General features: G+C 38.2%; 1 protein-coding gene across 4 annotated transcripts in view; it reads left to right on the forward strand.

Annotated features, from left to right (window-relative positions):
- LOC137090871 (formin) overlaps positions 1–20,752 on the forward strand; it is a 126,771-nt gene that overhangs the window by 14,480 nt on the left and 91,539 nt on the right. For 3 of the 4 annotated variants that reach the window (XM_067454847.1, XM_067454850.1, XM_067454849.1), the window contains exon 4: positions 10,221–10,393. In XM_067454847.1, the coding sequence (XP_067310948.1) occupies positions 10,221–10,393 (173 nt within the window). Of the gene's footprint in view, positions 1–10,220; positions 10,394–17,424; positions 19,479–20,752 lie in introns of those variants that run through there. The other variant, XM_067454846.1, reaches the window with a different exon arrangement.

The raw sequence follows: 20,752 nt of genomic DNA on the forward strand, positions 1-20,752 counted from the left end.
TGTTTAAACACACTACATTTAAACAATGTTCAATTCATTACTTTAGATGTATGTAGCCTAGTACCTTAGAAACAGGTTTTTTCTTTATTTTTGTAATCTTTTTTAAAGAAATCCTGCAGGTCATAAAGATTTTTTTTTTCTCCAAGAAAGGAGTGCTCTCATTATTTCATTTGTTTACCTTAATCTAAATGCCATTTTTCTTGCTTTACCCAAGGCAAAAAGCCATGTGTTGACTTTGAAACAGAGTAGCCTACACTTTACATTATATGTGGGGAAATTACTAGATTTTCGCATCAATGTCTGTTTTAAAGCAGACAGCGCGCTATCACTTTAATTCAGCGCGTTCAGCACAGCAAATCAGACTCGGTGCAGAAACGATCGCGGCTGCACTTCGCACTGACGGACCGACGCTGTGTGCAGTGTGAAAACTGTAATCTGTTAACATGGTACGGAAAAAACACGCACTGCAAACAGACTAGGCAGGCATCAGCAGGTGTGCTTCAGATAGCCATGCTCGATGTATTGCCACGGCTTTCTCATGCTGCCACAATAACGTTACCTACGTACTGATACAGTTTTGTCCACTACCCTTCTTCCGTCATCATTATGTTTCACGGGGAAGCCAAACGATGCTCTCACGCGATGTGAATGATGCAGGAGGCTTTTCAGGTGTTTCTGCGCCTTCGCTAGCCATTTGTTGACTAATGATGCCTTCACGTGAACGACTGCTGTTTGAACTTTCCCTGAAACTCGGCATCGAGTTTAAAGGAACAAAATTACTTGTAATATCGGCATATGCAACGGCCTTTTACTCTGCGATCGCTAAACAATTAAGATTAATCCACAAGTTTAAAAAAAAAACTTTAATAAAAAAAAACGCAATAGATCCGCGGGTCACGTGCGTGCCGAACCATGGATCGTGATCCGTTCGGATCACGGATCAACTGCGGTGGTCCGTTGCACCCCTACTGTTAGATGGAGCAAGCAGCAAGTTAACACTTTGACCACGGAGCAATGGAAGAAGGTGGCCTGGTCCACGGTGACACACAATAATAATCTACCGGTCATTATTACTTTGTACCCACGTTCTCACTACACGCTGTTCTGTTGTCAATAAACACACAATGCCACCGACGTTTACTCTCTCCCTCTCTCTCTCTCTGCGTGTGTGTGTACTTGCAGAGAAACTCCGTTAACATACTGCGGTGAAAATTTTCAAATGTGGAGTTTTTATTTATATATATTTATAACATGAGACAGTCGCACCATCACACCACCAAGAGTGCTGTTTTCCTGAATAACATCATGTCTGAAAATTACACTAATTTTAAATAACAGATCCATAAACAATGAATTAAAATTAGTCACTTACATTTTAGATGCAATATCGACTGTTTTTGCTTTATTTCAGCAGTGAAAAAGTTCCAAAGATCACAGCAGAATTAAAACGCATCTCGCAGCAACATGTAACGACCAAAACCTATGTTTTTGCATGCATCACATTAGGGACTTTAAGCAACAGCCACTGATGGAACGGCAACAGCGACCGGAAATAAACTTTTAACTGCCGTAGCCAAAGAATGCAAAAATCACTAAGCAACAATAAAGAGACGGCGTAATGGTGCATTTAACATAATTTGACCAAATATAAAGAAACATGTAATTTAAAAAGCAAGGAAATGGTTGCTTTTGGCATTAAATTATAAACAGATACTATTAAAATGCCACATAACTATATTTACTTATCTAATCTGTCACGTATTAATGACTACGGCAAATCAGCTGTTCTCCCGTAGTAGACGGTTACAGTAGAACGTCACGAAGTAGCAGTTAAAGTCGCGCATGCGCAATAGCACGCCAGAACGCCGTTGCCGTTCCATCAGTGGCTGTTGTTTAAAGTCCCTATTATTGTGCAGTGGCCCCTTTAAGAGACTGATCACTTGACTTATAACGCGCACAACGCTGGTGACGTAGAAGGGCGGTATCTTCAGAGTGACAAGAGCCACGGTAGATGATACATCTTGCTCTGAATTCTTGTAATGTTTGATTTGTTGACTTTTATTTGTGACGCTATATAAGAGCGAGTACCTCATGTATGAGGAGGCGCGTATCTGTACCTGCCAATAAACGTGTGAAATAGACTCTTTTTTTCGCATTCACACTTTATTTTTCATGATTCAACGAGTTATCTGGGTCAAAGCGTTACAAACAGCGTGTTAATTAATGATTCAGCTTTTTGAATGAATCGGTTGAATCAAAGATTCAGTGACCTGTTCGTAAACGACTGAATCATTCTTGAGTGAATCAACCGTTTCAACGAATCGACTCAATGAGTAATTTACTAAGACGGTCACCTGTAATTAAATGTAAATTGCAACAAACTAAAAAAATTATGAAATTTAAACTCTTAACTCTTAAATTTCACATTTTTAGTTATTCTTATGTTAGGGTGATTGGCATACAAGTCAAATAACAGCCCAATCATTAGCCCAAATTACGGCAAATAACAAATTTAGTTTAAATCATTTGCCGACAGCTTGGTCCTCCCCAGTTAAAAATTTCTATCAGCGCCCCTGGCCTGGTCTGAGGAATCACGTGTTCTTCTACATCACGTGGATGGCCGTGTGTGTGTGTGTGTGTGTGTGTGTGTGTGTGTGTGTGTGTGTGTGTGTGTGGCTTACCTGAGGAACACATGGCCCCAGGATGCACTATGGGAAGAAGGCGAGCCGGCGGAGGCAGTGTGATGCTTTGGCCAATGTTCTGCTGGGAAACCTTGGGTCCTCCATCCATGTGGATGTTACTTTGACACGCTCCACCTACCTAAGCATTGCTGAGACCATGTTCAGCCTTTGATGGAAACGGTATTCTGGTGGCTGTGGCTCTTCCAGCAGGATAATGCTCCTGACACAAAGCACAAATGCTTCAGGAATGGTTTGAGGAGCACAACAACCAGTTTGAGGCGTCGACTCGGCCTCCAGATTCCCCAGATCTCAATCCAATCGAGCATCTGTGGGATGAGCTGAACAAACACGTCCGATCCTCCTCGCAACTTACAGGACTTAAAGGATCTGCTGCTAACATCTTGCTGCCTGATACCACAGCGCACCTTCAGGGGTCTAGTGGAGTCCATGCCTCGACGGGTCGGGGGAACTATATTTTATTACCAAGCACTAGTTGTTGTTGTCCAGATGGTGGAGCTGTTTAATCTCTATAATGAGTTCACACAGACGGACCTAATCTCCAGTGTGAAAACAGTCCTGCTTTTACTCAGGCTTTTAGTATTGATGACAGAAGCGCTGCTGAAGATGGAAAGGACGTGCATCTTAATTTCATGACTCAACTCAACTCAGCTTTATTTATATAGCACCATTAAAACAACAATTGTTGACCAAGGTGCTGTACATTATATCAAGTATCAGCAAAAATATAGCACCATATAAAACATAAATTAGGACACAAAACAGACCGGACACAGCTTAAATCAGCTACAGTTAAAAGCCAGAGTAAAAAAAAAAAGGTTTTGAGTTTTGCTTTAAACTCGTGCAATGTAGAGGCAGTTCTAATAGTTAATAAGTTAATATGATTATTTAGTGTCTAAATTAAAACATTGTAATATACTTTAATTAAAAATTCTATTTAGGATTCTAAGAAATCACTCATTTAACCTGGTGAAAAACAGCTCTGTTTTCAGCATGCCGTTTCTGTGCATGTGCCTTTTATGCTAATGAGCTTTGCTCACCCCGCCCCTCTGTTCTGTGGGGGCTTTGAGCATAGATATCCATAATAAAGGCTAGATATCTTATCGTCATCACCGGCAGCCATCTTTTCACAGGCAAGCTTTCTGTCGGGCTCTGTGGAACCTGATGTAAGATGAGTGATCTGTACGAACATAAATACTCTTATCTCGTTGAAATCTTGACGGATTTATACAAATGGTTGGGTTTCTTACAAACGTTATTAACATGGCTACAAATCTGGATGCTTTAACACGTTGAAATTGCAGCTTTTCGTTTCGATAAACGACTTATTCTTGCAGCTTGTTTAAAAAAACAATATTCTAGCCGCTATAACTCTGTGCCACTACTTCACACAATTATTCTGCTTGTTTCCTGAGAAGCTACAGGGTCTCAGCTTTCTAAAGAGGGAAGGCATTTGATGGTAGGCAAAATTAGGTGGGAAAGTGATCTCTGAAATAGGCACAGTGAAATGTAGGGGGGAAATCCTAGTAAATTGCGTTTTTGAAGTTAAAATAAACTTAGTTTGCATGTTTTTTTTGTTAATTTAAAAAAAATACAAATTATTTTATTATAACAGTGATATTCTTATTATAAAGTGTAATATATATATATATATATATATATATATATATATATATATATATATACAGGGAGTGCAGAATTATTAGGCAAATGAGTATTTTGACCACATCATCCTCGTTATGCATGTTGTCTTACTCCAAGCTGTATAGGCTGGAAAGCCTACTACCAGTTAAGCATATTAGGTGATGTGCATCTCTGTAATGAGAAGGGGCGTGGTCTAATGACATCAACACCCTATATCAGGTGTGCATAATTATTAGGCAACTTCCTTTCCTTTGGCAAAATGGGTCAAAAGAAGGACTTGACAGGCTCAGAAAAGTCAAAAATAGTGAGATATATTGCAGAGGGATGCAGCAGTCTTAAAATAGCCAAGCTTCTGAAGCGTGATCATCGAACAATCAAGCGTTTCATTCAAAATAGTCAACAGGGTCGCAAGAAGCGTGTGGAAAAACCAAGGCGCAAAATAACTGCCCGTGAACTGAGAAAAGTCAAGCGTGCAGCTGCCAAGATGCCCCTTGCCACCAGTTTGGCCATATTTCAGAGCTGCAACATCACTGGAGTGCCCAAAAGCACAAGGTGTGCAATACTCAGAGACATGGCCAAGGTAAGAAAGGCAGAAAGTCGACCACCACTGAACAAGACACACAAGCTGAAACGTCAAGACTGGGCCAAGAAATATCTCAAGACTGATTTTTCTAAGGTTTTATGGACTGATGAAATGAGAGTGAGTCTTGATGGGCCAGATGGATGGGCCCGTGGCTGGATTGGTCAAGGGCAGAGAGCTCCAGTCCGACTCAGACGCCAGCAAGGTGGAGGTGGAGTACTGGTTTGGGCTGGTATCATCAAAGATGAGCTTGTGGGGCCTTTTCGGGTTGAGGATGGAGTCAAGCTCAACTCTCAGTCCTACTGCCAGTTTCTGGAAGACACCTTCTTCAAGCAGTGGTACAGGAAGAAGTCTGCATCCTTCAAGAAAAACATGATTTTCATGCAGGACAATGCTCCATCACACGCGTCCAAGTACTCCACAGCGTGGCTGGCAAGAAAGGGTATAAAAGAAGAAAATCTAATGATATGGCCTCCTTGTTCACCTGATCTGAACCCCATTGAGAACCTGTGGTCCATCATCAAATGTGCGATTTACAAGGAGAGAAAACAGTCCACCTCTCTGAACAGTGTCTGGGAGGCTGTGGTTGCTGCTGCACGCAATGTTGATGGTGAACAGATCAAAACACTGACAGAATCCATGGATGGCAGGCTTTTGAGTGTCCTTGCAAAGAAAGGTGGCTATATTGGTCACTGATTTGTTTTTGTTTAGTTTTTGAATGTCAGAAATGTATATTTGTGAATGTTGTTATATTGTTATATTGGTTTCACTGGTGAAAATAAATCATTGAAATGGGTATAAATTTGTTTTTTGTTAAGTTAAGCCTAATAATTATGCACAGTAATAGTCACCTGCACACACAGATATCCCCCTAAAATAGCTAAAACTAAAAACTAAAACTTCCAAAAATATTCAGCTTTGATATTAATGAGTTTTTTGTGTTCATTGAGAACATGGTTGTTGTTCAATAATAAAATTAATCCTCAAAAATACAACTTGCCTAATAATTCTGCACTCCCTGTATATATATAGCTTATATATAAGCTATAACTAGCTCAGAAATGTTTTAGTAGCCTATATATTGATTTAACATAAATACCTTGTGTGTGTGTATATTCATTGCACCTATCTGTTCTGTTCAATGTTACTTTAATATCGAAGTCCATGGTTATAATTATTCATAAGTATGTAGTGTCATAACTACATCTCTGACGTTTATAACAAATGAAATAGTTTGAAAATTGGTTGAAATTTGAGCAAGTTATGGTTATTTAAAAGTACATGCACCATTAAAACACACTGTTACGAGTGAGCGAGCTGCCTGTGACAGGATGGCATTGTATTAAATTGTCACGTTATTGTGTGATTACTAAAATAGCCGAGTGGCACTCGGCCGTGACGTTCAAGTTCAGTGCCGTTATTGCAGCCGTTATCCGTGGATAGCAACGGGTTCTCTAAAGAGAAAAGAGACAGAGGCAGAAGTTGAAGAAGCAGAAAAATGAAGAGATTGACAGTGAGTCGGATGCATCTATGAGCCAGATTCATCATAAAAAAACTAAGAAAAGCAGGGTTAAGAGAAAATACTGCAAAAGCTATTTAGCATTAGGCGCTTGAGTAAATAAATAAATGAAATATGTGGCAGCCGTTGTGTGCAGTAAACTTTCCTTTAACCTGTTGTACTGATGTGATGACTAGCTATAGTTTAAGTGCTAGTAAGCCTATTTAGAGGTGCAGATTGATTCAGGCAGGACTGTGTGTAGACATATTTTATTATGTGTTATGAGGTGGTCCGATTACAAATAGTGGTCCACGCACACAAAAAGTTTGAAAACCCCTGGCTTAGACAACAGGAGAAAGTTTGACAATGTGAGTCTCTCAGGACACATCTGTGCAAGTTCAACCGTATCAATTCAATATATCAGATATATCAGCATCAAAATGGCTGCTGTGGTAATTATTACCCCCAAGAACAGAACACCACAATCGCTAGGACGCCATTCTGCTCCAGCGTATCCAAAATGGCGGACATCTTGCGCTCGCTCAGGGGGCGGTCTGAGCTGAAACGCTGCTGTCACTCAACAGTCGCCGGAGCGGTGACTGATCGTGTGACGTCACACATCGAACGGCTGGATTTCAGACAGGGGAAAACATATTAAGGAGATACAAAAAAAACACTTGATGGATTTTTATCATTATAAGATGGTTGTCAGTCACTACCGACACACATTGCTGTATAATCTACTTATAATCAAAAAGTGCATGTACCATATATATTAACTCTGACGTCACCCGGCAGCGCTTCCGGGTCCAAACACTCTCATACTACAAAAAAAGTTATAATCATAACCTTTTTCTCCATACCAAAATTCCAGATGGCCAGACTGTGATTCATCTTTTATGAATCGTTAAAATATTAATGTCTGTAACGCTGTGAGCACAGAGACTGCTGTGTAGACTGTAAGTATTTAAAATGTTTAACTTTTTGAAATGTTTGATGTTTATTGTGGAAAAATAGCGCTCATAAACGGGCGTCGATGCCATTCTCAAGCGAAACGAGTCGAGGATTGGACCCAGAAACGGCGTTCCTTACGTCACGACTTAACAAGCGGATACTAAGTTATATAAAACATAAATTAGGACACAAAACAGACCGGACACAGCTCAAATCAGCTACAGTTAAAAGCCAGAGTAAAAAAAATTTTAAGCACTGCAAAAAATGCTTTTCTTAATTTGTATTTTTGTCTTGTTTCTAGTCAAAATAACTAAAAATTCTTAAAATAAGAAGTATTTACTAGACAAGCAAAAGTAATTGTTTTGTTTTGGGGATAAACTAACTCAAAATGAAGAGAGTTTTTGCTTAAAATAAGATAAATAATCTGCCAATGGGGTGAGAAAAATAATCTTAATTCAAACAGAAAACAAGATTATTTTTCTCACCCCATTGGCAGATTATTTATCTTATTTTAAGCAAAAACTCTCTTCATTTTGAGTTATTTTTCCCCAAAACAAGACAATTACTTCTCTAGTAAATGTTTCTGATTGTAAGAATTTTTAGATATTTTGACTAAAAACACGACAAAAATACTGAGTAAGAAGAGCATTTTTTGCAGTGTGAGTTTTCCTTAGGGATGCACCGAATCCAGGATTCGGGTTCGGATTCGGCCGAATATTGGGCTTTTTGACTGGGTTCGGTTTCTGCCGAATCTTAGAATTTTTTTCCACCGAACCGAACCCGCTTGCACTACGCGATACCGATGATGTCGCGGTTGATTATGGCAACGTGTTTACTAGGTGGACCGTTCGAATGCAGTCAGCTGTGAGAGAGTGAAAATGGAACTTGTGAACAGAAAATGTGTTGTTTGGCAGTACTTTCAGTCACAAGAAGGCAATTCAAGTCGAGCTATATGTTCAATTTGCAATGCCGATTTGTCTCGTGGTGGCAAGAACCCTAAACAATAGCCGCTGGATGTCCAGTTCGCGAACGAATCGTTCTTTTTAACCGGATCTTTTTAGTGATCCGGTCGAACCAGTTCACCAAATCGGACTGAATCCTTCTAAACGGTTCGCGTCTCAAATCAGCGCTGATCCCACGAGTTACTATAGTTACTCACTTTCTGACATGAGTGAAAGTCCCTCAGACTAGAAATAAACTAATATCTTGAAGTATATGTTGTAACTCCAACAGTTCACTGAACTGAGACAAGTTTTGCTGTGAGAATCGGTGAGCTGAGATAACGTTACTGCATGCGGGATAGCGTCGTCTTGAACAGAACTGTTTCTCTCGGAGTGGGACGGCTGCTGTTTCTCTCGGAAAACTGATGCTGATAATATATGAGCACGGGTGAACTGAGGATTTGTGTAAGTTTATGTTATGTCAATGTACGTTTATTTAATCGGTGTAAAACATCAGTGTTTGCACGACAGTGGCTGTATGGAGTGCTTTTGCAAAACATGAATTAAAAAACGTATCCAAGATGATGATGATGACAATAATAATTATTACTATACTAAGTTTTGATTAAAAATACTTTATATAAATGTGTTTGAATGTAGGCTATTTTCATCTGCCGGGAAGATAGAAATGAAGGAATCTACAGACAGCAATACGGCACAGTCATCCTGGCATAATGTTGGCTTTTTTTAAATTAAATTAAAAATACACTGCTGTGGACGTTGTTTATGTCATTAATGTGTTTACTGTGATAATGGACTGAGGATGGGAGTTGGATTCGGTATTCGGTTTCGGATTCGGCAGAATCTTAACCAGTGGATTCGGGATTCGGCCGAACCTCAAAAATCTGGATTCGGTGCATCCCTAGTTTTGCTTTAAACTCTTTCTCTAATAGAGACAGGCAAGCTGTTCCAAAACCAAGTAATACGCCTGAAAGAGATGCAGGACCTCGCCTGCGATCAATCTGAGTTTGCGTTTGGAACAGAACCAGACGTCTAGTCAGCGCTTGGAGGTCCGGCAGCCCATGCATTATCATAATGAGACGCGATTAATCACGGCAGCCTGCCTTCATTCGCCTTATCAATAGTGTTTTTAATACCGAGGTTTGCCAAGAAAATGCATGTGAATTAGGATGCAACTTCTCCAGCTCTGTTTGATTTATTCCTGCTGTGAGTGACCCATTAAATTCATTTCAGAGAGCAATGCTGTATGTGGCGAAGTGAAATATACAGCTCACTATATCTGACATATAGCCTTTATACACACACACACACCGCTGAACCATCTGGTACATTATGTTTCTGCACTGCAAAAAATGCTCTTCTTACTCAGTATTTTTGTCTTGTTTCTAGTCTAAATATCAAAAATTTCTTACATTAGGAAACATTTACTAGAGAAGTACAAATTATTGTCTTGTTTTAGGAGAAAATAACTTAAAATGAAGAGAGTTTTTGCTTGAAATAAGATAAATAATCGGCCAATGGGGTGAGAATAATAATCTTGTTTTCTGTTTGAATTAAGATTATTTTTCTCACCCCATTGGCAGATTATTTATCTTATTTTAAGCAAAAACTCTCTTCATTTTGAGTTATTTTTCCCCAAAACAAGACAATTACTTTTGCTTGTCTAGTAAATACTTCTTGTTTTAAGAATTTTTAGATGTTTGACAAGACAAAAATACTAAGTAAGAATAAAAACAATTTGCAGTGTGAAAGAAAACCTGCTTTATTCAGAGTCTGTTTGGGCACAAATAATATCAGGAAAGATACAAGGACACACACTATTTTGCACTACGTGTCGTTGTAATCAATAAATCAGTGACTTAATCTGATTGTGTGTCCTGCAGAAAACTCTCTGCTGCGGCCGGAGGACATCTGGATGCTGGACGGGGATGACTCCATTACCCAGAAGCCTTTGTGTCGCCTCAGCAGACCTGATCACCTGGACTTCCTGAGAATCACTCCGCCCGAGGATGACATCATCGGAGACTCTCCATGTTACCCGAAGCCTGGAATAACAGTGAGTCGATCAGCACTGTGACAAAATTAAAACACACAACATTATGATTCACTGCTGATCTCTTCATCACGGCGCCTGTTAGTGGGTGGGATGTATTAGGCCGCAAGTGAACATTTTGTCATTTTGCAGATTATAATTATGATTGTTTCGTTTTGTGTCTGAGGTAACTACACTGCAAAAAATGCTTTTCTTACTTAGTATTTTTGTCGTTTCTAGTCTGAATATCTAAAAAATCTTACATTAAGAAACATTTACTAGACAAGCAAAAGTAATTGTCTTGTTTTGGGAAAAATAACTCAAAATGAAGAGAGTTTTTGCTTAAAATAAGATAAATAATCTGCCAATGGGGTGAGAAAAATAATCCTAATCCAAACAGAAAACAAGATTATTTTTCTCACCCCATTGGCAGATTATTTATCTTATTTTAAGATAAAACTCTTTTAATTTTAAGTAATTTTTTCCCGAAACAAGACAAAAATACTAAGTAAGAAATGCATTTTTTTGCAGTGTATGAGTGAAACGTCTCTTCGTCATTGTGTATCAGACATTACCACCTTGTGGAATAAAGGTGAATTGCGCTTATTTTGCCAGTATAGATTAATTTATTTATGTGCAGAAAAAAATATACGTACTCTTACACACCTCGGGTCGTTAGCGACCCTATACAATTTTGACAAGAAACTAGTGGAAAAACACATTCAGTCATAATTTTTTTTCTTGTTATATTGTTTAAAATGGATTGATTGAGGAATACTAAGAAGGTTGATGCCTAACTTTAAAAAATGAATGAGGAGGAGGAGAAGGGGAGTGAATGACGTCCCGGGTCACTAAAGACCTTAGGTATGCATAAAAGGGTTAAAAGGAGGAACAGAAATCTCTCAGGTTTCATAAAAAATATCTTAATTTGTGTTTGGAAGTTAAACGACACGAGGATGAGCACATGATGACAGAGTTTACATTTTTGTGTGAATGATACCTTATAAATACTGCTAGTTGAGGATAAAACAACTCTATATCGCCAATCATATCGTTTACATCCACGATACACATCGCCACATTTTTATATCGCGATAAAGATGCATCGTTACACTCCTCCTACGATTAATCTACATTTAATTTATACAGTGAAGACTATGCTGTGTTGCTTTACATCTGATTACTTTCTGTTGATAAAGACTGTTTTATTATTATTATATTTATTACACAGGAAAGCTATATTTGTTAAGCTCTAAGCCGTTGCTAATCACCTCTAATATGTTGCTTGCCAATAAATAAATAGTGGTGAAATCATGATACTCTCATATCTTGATAAATGTTTAAGGGCCTACTTAAAATACATGTTTGAAAAAAGAATAGTATTATTGATTTCGGTGATACGATCACTGGAAGCAGTACTGGCCAATACCAATCTCCGAAATCAATAATATTGGTGATCGGCCCCAAAAATTCTGGTCGGAGCACCCTTAACACAATATATGATTTCCTTCAGTGTTCATAAACACTGTTCATATGGACTAAAGCTTAAATATAGTCAAACACACACACACACACACACAGGCTTTGTATAAGAGGGCACGTCAGCTAATCCTGATTTCGCAACTCGGCAAGAACGCTGGAGACTCATTATTTTTTTCACAGGTCACGGCTGACTGAATCAGCGGCAGAACATGTTAATAACTGTAATAAGTCTTTCTCTCTGTTTCCTCCATCCTTTAATTCTCCCCACATACACTACCAGTGACAAGTATGAAATAATTCAGGTGTGTGTGTGAAAGATCCTCTTCTGCTTATCAAGGCTGCATTTATTTCATCAAAAATACAGTGAAATATTATTTCAATGTAAAAAAGCAGTTTTTTATGTAAATATACACCGCTCCGGCATAACATTATGAATAACACTGATGATCTCTTCATCACGGCACCTGTTAGTGGGTGGGATATATTAGGCAGCAAGTGAACATTTTGTCCTCAGAGTTGATGTGTGTGAAGCAGGAGAAATGGGCAAGCGTAAGGATTTGAGCGAGTTTGGCCAGATTGTGACGGCTAGACGACTGGGTCAGAGCATCTCCAAAACTGCAGCTCTTGTGGGCTGTTCCCGGTCTGCAGTGGTCAGTATCTATCAAAAGTGCTCCAAGGAAGGACCAGTGGAGAACCGGCCACAGGGTCATGGGCGGCCAAGGCTCATTGATGACCGTGGGGAGCGAAGGCTGGCCCGTGGGGTCCGATCAAACAGACGAGCTACTGGAGCTCAAACTGCTCCAGAAGTTAATGCTGGTTCTGATAGAAAGCTGTCAGAATACACAGAGCAGCTCAGTTTGAGGCGTATGGACCAGTCAGGGTGACCTCTGACCCCTGACCCCGCCGAAAGCACCAACAGTGGCACGTGAGCATCAGAACTGGACCACGGAGCAATGGAAGAAGGTGGCCTGGTCTGAGGAATCACGTGTTCTTCTACATCACGTGGATGGCCGGGTGTGTGTGTGTGTGTGTGGCTTACCTGGGGAACACATGCCCCCAGGATGCACTATGGGAAGAAGGCGAGCCGGCGGAGGCAGTGTGATGCTTTGGGCAATGTTCTGCTGGGAAACCTTGGGTCCTCCATCCATGTGGATGTTACTTTGACACGCTCCACCTACCTAAGCATTGCTGAGACCATGTTCAGCCTTTGATGGAAACGGTATTCTGGTGGCTGTGGCTCTTCCAGCAGGATAATGCTCCTGACACAAAGCACAAATGCTTCAGGAATGGTTTGAGGAGCACAACGACCAGTTTGAGGCGTCGACTCAGCCTCCAGATTCCCCAGATCTCAATCCAATCGAGCATCTGTGGGATGAGCTGAACAAACAAGACCGATCCACGGAGGCCCCACCTCTCAACTTACAGGACTTAAAGGATCTGCTGCTAACATCTTGGTGCCAGATACCTTGTACCCCTGTCTATCAAAGCCTTAAATAAGCATTAAGGTTACCGCTGAGATGTATTCTAAATTTTAGGTGTGTAGTTTAAAGGGCAATGTGCAGTTGGTTGTTTGATTGTCGTCTGTAGATGTATTGCAGGTATTGTGTGCGTGTGTGTATAGTGCGTGTATACAAGTGACAGTCATGTATTTTTTTTTTTATTTTTTTTTTATACAGCAGACACAGTGTTTTGTATGTGTCCAAGACAAATTTACTTCGGGATAATAAAGGTCAATCAATACCACAGCACACCTTCAGGGGTTAACACATTATTAGGTCATAATTTTATGCCTGATTGGTGTATAGTAAAGTGTAATTTATTCCTGTGATCATTTATCATCATTACTCCAGTCAAATAATATGCTTAAAGGAGTACTTCAGCGCTGGGAAGATGAATCTGTATCTAAACTGGGTCATCAATGTAGTAGAAATGTGAAATTATTTTTGAATTTGGTGCTTTCTAGACTGAGAAAAGACAGAAAATGTATTTTTGTCTCATGGAGATGAAAGACTACAATTCCCAGAATGCTTCGCTGCCCTGTGAGGCCACTCCCACAGCCACCGCTACTGGATTACTGTGACGATTAAAAACTGAACGTGTGTGTTCAATATAACGATCGAGTCGCCACGTGAGTATCACAGCAGACTCAGATTAGGAGTCAGATTACATTTAACGTCATAAATGAGCTGATGAGAGCTGAGGTAAACGCGACATTCACGGCATGCATTCACAACGCGAGTTCAGTCTGGCACGTTTCAGTTCATGCCTTTGGAAGCTTAACTTTCATAGAAATTAATTTGAGAAGTTAAAACACTTCCATTGCTCAGCATCCGTTTAAATGAGTGCCTGTAGCTGCGAGCTGAGCTGTGAGTGTGATCTCCATCCCTCATGTGTGAGTGTAAAACATGCGGAAATGGCTCCCTCTGCTGGCTGTAGTCTTTAGCCTCTGGCCAAACTTTCCAAAGATGATGCAAATATCGTCAATTTGCGTCATGGGAGGAATTTTTCCAGAAATAAAATGCATAAATGTCTTGTCTCAGGGGGATATGAGGGGGCAAAGCACAATCATTTGAATATACTCCAGGGTTGCTACTGATACAAAGCCATATGCTAATCGCTGAAGTAACCCTTTAAGAAACATGTATGATTATTATCAGTGTTGGAAATAGTTTATATTTGTTTTTGTAATTATTCCAAACGTTTGGCTGGTAGTGTAGACCCAGCGAATCAGCCGAATGTTGACATGAGACACGGTTTAACACAATTAAGTGGACATTATTGTGGAAATACCAGCATACCGACACACCCGCGACTCCACCTGAATCTGACAGCAGCACTGATCTCAGACCAGATTACACGGGTGTGACACATTTGGCTTATTCATAACCATTAGCAGAACACTCATTGTTCCCCAGACAGGTTAGTGTTATTTATAGGGTTAACACTAGATGTAGTTTGATTGCTCTGGATGAGGAGCTTTAGTTTGTGTTCAGGTTCGCTTGCATAACAAGAGGCCCGCGCTGGTTATAATCCTAATGTAGGCCACATGCAGGAGAACTCAAGGTCAAAGTTCAATGTTTATTTCCATTTGCACAGGTACGTTTCAGTACAGGTACACTGGAATTCACTGCGTTTCTCAAAGTCAAGTTCTAAATAAAAAAATAATCAATAAACAAATATTATGTATATATATATATATGCATACACTCACACATAGCCTATATATACATACATATACACGCATAAGGAGTTAGAGCAGACAATTCTAAAAGGAATACAAAAAAGATACAAAACCGGTGCACTGTAAAAAAAATATTTTGAAAAAATGTAACCTGGTTGCCTTAAAATTTTGAGTTAATTGAAATTACAATTTTGAGTTAATACAATGAACATTTTTTGAGATTCGACAACCTTTATTAAAATATTATTCAAAGGTTGTGTAAGCATATTGGGTAATTGTGTGTTTTATTTCTGATGACGCAGCCAAATTGTGCTATTTTCATATTTTATCACATTTTTTATGTGGTTCAGATACAATAATATTTTGAGTTTATATTTATTTAACAAATTTCCTTCATTGTATCAACTCAAAAATTTTATTTCAATCAACTCAAATTTTTAAGGCAGCCAGGTTACTTACTTTTTTAAGTTAAACCAACAAAAACCAACAAAGTTTGACAGTATTTGACTCTTCATTAAGAGAGAGGACGGGATATGTTTGGGTTGAGGTCACTGAAGCCGAGCTTTAACATGAGTTCTGGAGAGATCTCAGCAAACTCGCTCATCAAGCACATTTAGGGCAAACACACCGCTTTTAACTTTTTATCAGCTGTGTTTTTTTTTTTTACCTTTTTTTTAAAATATATTATAATGAGAAATTAGAAAATACGATTTTAGATTAGATTTTTTAAAAATATATAATAATGAGAAAGTATATTATTAATTTTATAAGATGTAATCTTTTTTTTTTTTTTTTGGCCTATATTTTTTATATTATATTATATTATATTATATTATATTATATTATATTATATTATATTATATTATATTATATTATATTATATTATATTATAATTATTATTATTATTGGGTTATTTTTAATATTATAATGAGAAATTATATTAATGATTTAATCAGCTGTAGACAGATTTTCAAAAAATCTTGCCTATATTTTTTAATATTATAATGAAAATTATAAGAGATGATTTTAGACCAGCTTTTTTTTAAAACAAAAATTGTTTTGCTTTTTATTTAAGTTTTTGCCTATATTAAGAAATTATAACCGATAATTTTAGATCAGATTATTATAATTTTTTTGTACATTTTTGGCTTTTTTTTAGGCTTTTTTTTTTTTAACCATTATAATGAGAAATTATATTAATGATTTTATCAGCTGTAGATAGATTTTTTAAATATTTTTTATTTTTTTGTCTTTATTTAATTTTTTTGTCTGTATTTTTTAATATTATTAGAATTTACCTATAATAGATCATTTTAGATCAGCTTTGTTTTTACACTTTTTGCCTTTATTTGAGTGCTTTGCCTATACTTTTAATATTATAATGAGAAAACATGATAATGATTTTATCAGCTTTAGCCACATTTTATACTTTTTTAAAATTATTTAAATAAGAAATGATAAAAAAAGATGATTTTAGACCAGATGTAATTTAAAAACAATTGTTTTGCTTTTTATTTGAGTTTTTTGCCTATATGTTTAATATTATAAGAAATTATAACAGATAATTTTAGATCTGATTATTATTAAAAAATATATACATTTTTTTGCCTTTTTAATTTTTGGGTTATTTTTAACATTATAATGAGATATTATATTAATAAATCCCTTTATAATGTCTAAAATATCTTATTACATATTTTAATATTATATACATAGAAATATTAAAAATATGAATTGATTTTATTTATACTATCTAGTTTTGTTTTGTTTTTAATACATAAATGTTATTAATTTGAAGCTACATTTTATGTTATATAAATATTTATACTTTCTCTGAGTATAATTTTGTGTTATTCCTATTTTTTTAAGTATTATATTAATGTTTTGTACATATTATGTTAAGTATTTATTATTTTATTCTAGTTTTGTACACATTCTTTGATCATATGCAATGCTTTTGTTTTTTTACTTGTACTCTGATTATATGTTTATTTATTTATATTGTTAAATATATACAGTATAAAAATGCATTTAAATGCATGTTCTGATTATTGCATAAGGTAGTGAAAACCTCTCAAAGTGCATTTATTAGTTTACAATTTTTATCAAATAGGCTTTAAAAAAAATTCTAAACCTTATAAATGTGCATTTTCCCCTCTAACTATAACCAGTCTGGCTCCAGTATAAACCAGTACAGGAAGTTTGCAGACCTCACTCTTGATTCGACAGATCAGCGCTATAGCAACAGAGGGGGCGTGGCCAGTGACCTCAGCAGTGAAGCCCTGCCCACTTCACCTGACCTGCAGGAGATTAGAGAGAGAGAGAGAGAGAGAGAGAGAGAGAGAGAGAGAGAGAGAAGGGGAGGAGCGAGCCAATAATCTCTGCCTCACATTCAGCTCCGGTGTTCAGTAATCAGACACTCACAGGTGAAGCTCTCCAGCTGAACCGACACACCGGGAGTGGCCAGAAGGCAAATTATTCAACCTAACTACTAAACTTTCTCCGGGGAAAACACAAGCGTGCATTCAGAGACAGAACAGGAAGTGCCTCATTCTGGAAGATCTCTCTTAGCTTGTCTGCGCTAGCACAGTGAGTTTTCCTTCAGGACTAGAACAACGCTGAAACTTTAGAGTCTCTGTTTACCTTTTTCTCTCTTGAGGATCTGTGTGTGTGTGTGTGTTTGGAGAACTCGATTCACTATAAATGCTGAATAAACTCCCTAAACTCTGCTCCTGAGCTGCTGGCACAAAAGTGAAGTGTTTCCTAACAGGAGTGCAAGAGAGAGAGAGAGAAATCTGGGGATTTTCTCAGACAAAAACCTTTTGTTTGAGTCCATGAAACTAGAGCACATTCCGGTTGACGTTTTACACCTCAACTAAAGGCCCGTTCACAACTATAAAGATTTATTTTTGTCATCGTCTGCTTTAAATGTTCGAGCTATGGATTCTGATTGGCTCATCAGGAGGAAGACACAGTAATTCTTGCACATTCAGAATGAATATTAACCCTAAATTGGTGTGAAGAACGAGTGCATGTTATTTCACTCCATTGGATTCAATGTAAACGGCGACTATGGATCCAGCCAGAAGAAGGTCAGATCATTCTTCGGCTGTGTTGACATCGTTCCGAACTCTGTCGGATGTAGAGCCAAGTCCTCATGGAGAGGAAAAGCCGGGATGCCTTCATTCCCAAATTCGGGATGATCCATTTTTGGTGCAGGTCACCAGGGTGGAGACGTACAGCGACGACGAGGAGGATGCCAAAAGTGTCCAGGGAAGGTCAGGCGACGAATCTGAGCTCGGTGTGAAGTGTGAAAGCCTCGTGGAGCGATCGCTACGGGACGCTTCGGTTCTGAGCCGGTCCGGAAAGCTCAACCGGTCCCTGGATCTTCCGTCCCGCGTGTCCAGCGAATCCTGGAAAGAAATGCGTTCGCTGAGCGTTCACACAGTGCGAGCAGGAGCGAGTTACTCCGGCTCACGCCCAGACGTCAGCAGCTGGAGACGATCACTGCCTCATTGCACACCTTCATTACATGAGGACGTCGCAGATCGACAAGAAGGGAATTTGGGAATAGATCCTCAAACTGGAGAGTTTGTGAGTCCATCCTCCTCATTCTCAGGTCTTCAGATGGAGACAAATGACCTCTTGGGAACTGACCAACAGGACACCAAAACTGGCATCAAGACAAATGACGTCTTGGGAACTGACCAACAGGACACCAAAACTGGCATCAAGACAAATGACCTCTTGGGAACTGACCAACAGGACACCAAAACTGGCATCAAGACAAATTACGTCTTGGGAACTGACCAACAGGACACCAAAACTGGCATTAAGACAAATGACGTCTTGGGAACTGACCAACAGGACACCAAAACTGGCATTAAGACAAATGACGTCTTGGGAACTGACCAACTAAACACCAAAACCGGCGACAGATACCAGCTGCCCGCTCTGTTCAGCGGCCTCCATGTGTTTAAGAAAGGGGCTGTGGGAGACGAGAGAGAAACGCTTTCCGAAATCAAACAGCGAGACACAGACCGAGCTCTGCTCAATCTCAAACAGCACGTCAACAAAGCCAAAGCTGACCATCTGACCACCCCAACGAGAAAGAAAAACCAGCCCAGAAATCTGTCAGAAATCACCAGTTTGTTACAAAAAGCCAGCAAGGCGGAAAGCACCCGAGAGGATGCCGTGGCCCCGTGTGACACGAGCGCGGGAAATACGGACAGCGCTAATAAAACGCCCACAGATTCCACATACGATGCTTTAAAAGCCAAACTATTCAGCTCTAAACCTGCCAAAAAGGATCCGGTGGAGGCGGCGCTTGACCTGGACGCTGTCCGGAAGAAGAAGAAGAGCGATAAAGAGCTGCTGAGGTCCATCTTTGAGCGGCAGCTGAGCAAATCTCCAGTCATTGACATCAAGAGCCCTACTGAGGTCAAAGTATGTGCTATTAATTATGACCAACGTAATTCTCTTATGGGGTACAATATCATCTTTAGACAAACAATGCAGAAACATCAGCATCAATTATAAAATCTAAAACTAAATAAAGCCACACACCTCTTATATAAATCTATGGCATTTATATTAAAGTCTTATTTATCTAAAAGCAATCATTTAATAATTATTAAACCTTCATGTTTAAAAAAAATGTAGTCACTGAAATACATTCATTTCTAGCACCAGAATAATCATAAAATAATTGTATTATTATACTGCTTTTATCAGATTTATAAGTGTGCAAACCAACGTTTTTGCTACACGTAACTGAATTAAATTGAGAAAATGTATTAAATACATTTAATAAATATTTAATAATTTAAAAATCTATGGAATTCATATTAAAGTCCTATTTATCTAATAGCAATTATTTTATTAATTATTAATTATTTATGTTATGTTAATATGGTCACTGAAGTACATTCCTTTCTAGCATCATAATTAATTATAAAATCATTTTATTATTATTATTTTAGGTGTTTATCAGATTTTTAAGGGTCAAAATGAACATTTTTACACGTCAGTAAATTAAATTGAGTTTAATAAAACACTAAATTTTTTACTAACAGTACATTTTGTCTTTATGAAAACAATTTGCAATAATATTATGAGATTACATTAGATTATTTTTTTATCCTTTCCTTTATTTGAGTTTTTACCTATAATTGTAATATTATAGTGATGTTATAATACATTATGTATTATATATTTAATATATATAGTAATGTTAATGCAGTTTTTTTACAGTGTTTTTTGAACTACCATTAACATTTACAAATTCTCATTGTAGGTTCATGTTAGCAAACACATTTACATTATATAAAGCCTTACATTTCTGCATAATTAAGGGCGTGGCCACTTTGAGTGACAGGTGGATAACCGTTTGTCTGCTGTCTGTTAGTCATCACATCACCTAAGCTCCGCCCACGTCCCGCCTCTTTGCCCATTTTCTGTTAACCGTGAACACACTGCCAAGATGGCGACGGCCAGCTTGTCTCCAAATATGTGTGTTTTGGTGGAGATTATCTGTCTTACAGTGGGATTTAATTCATGTAAGCAGACTGGTCAACTGCAGGTGATGATTTATTTGCTCACCGAAACCATTTTCAAAGTTATTTGTTCTTTTATAATGTGCTCAAAGAGTTAGGCCAAAAACATTATTTGTGACCTGATTCAAAGTGACCCAAATTTCGAAAGGGATGGAAATGGAAAGA

This window comes from Pseudorasbora parva, chromosome 10 (assembly GCF_024679245.1).
Source record: "Pseudorasbora parva isolate DD20220531a chromosome 10, ASM2467924v1, whole genome shotgun sequence".
Taxonomy (NCBI): domain Eukaryota; kingdom Metazoa; phylum Chordata; class Actinopteri; order Cypriniformes; family Gobionidae; genus Pseudorasbora; species Pseudorasbora parva.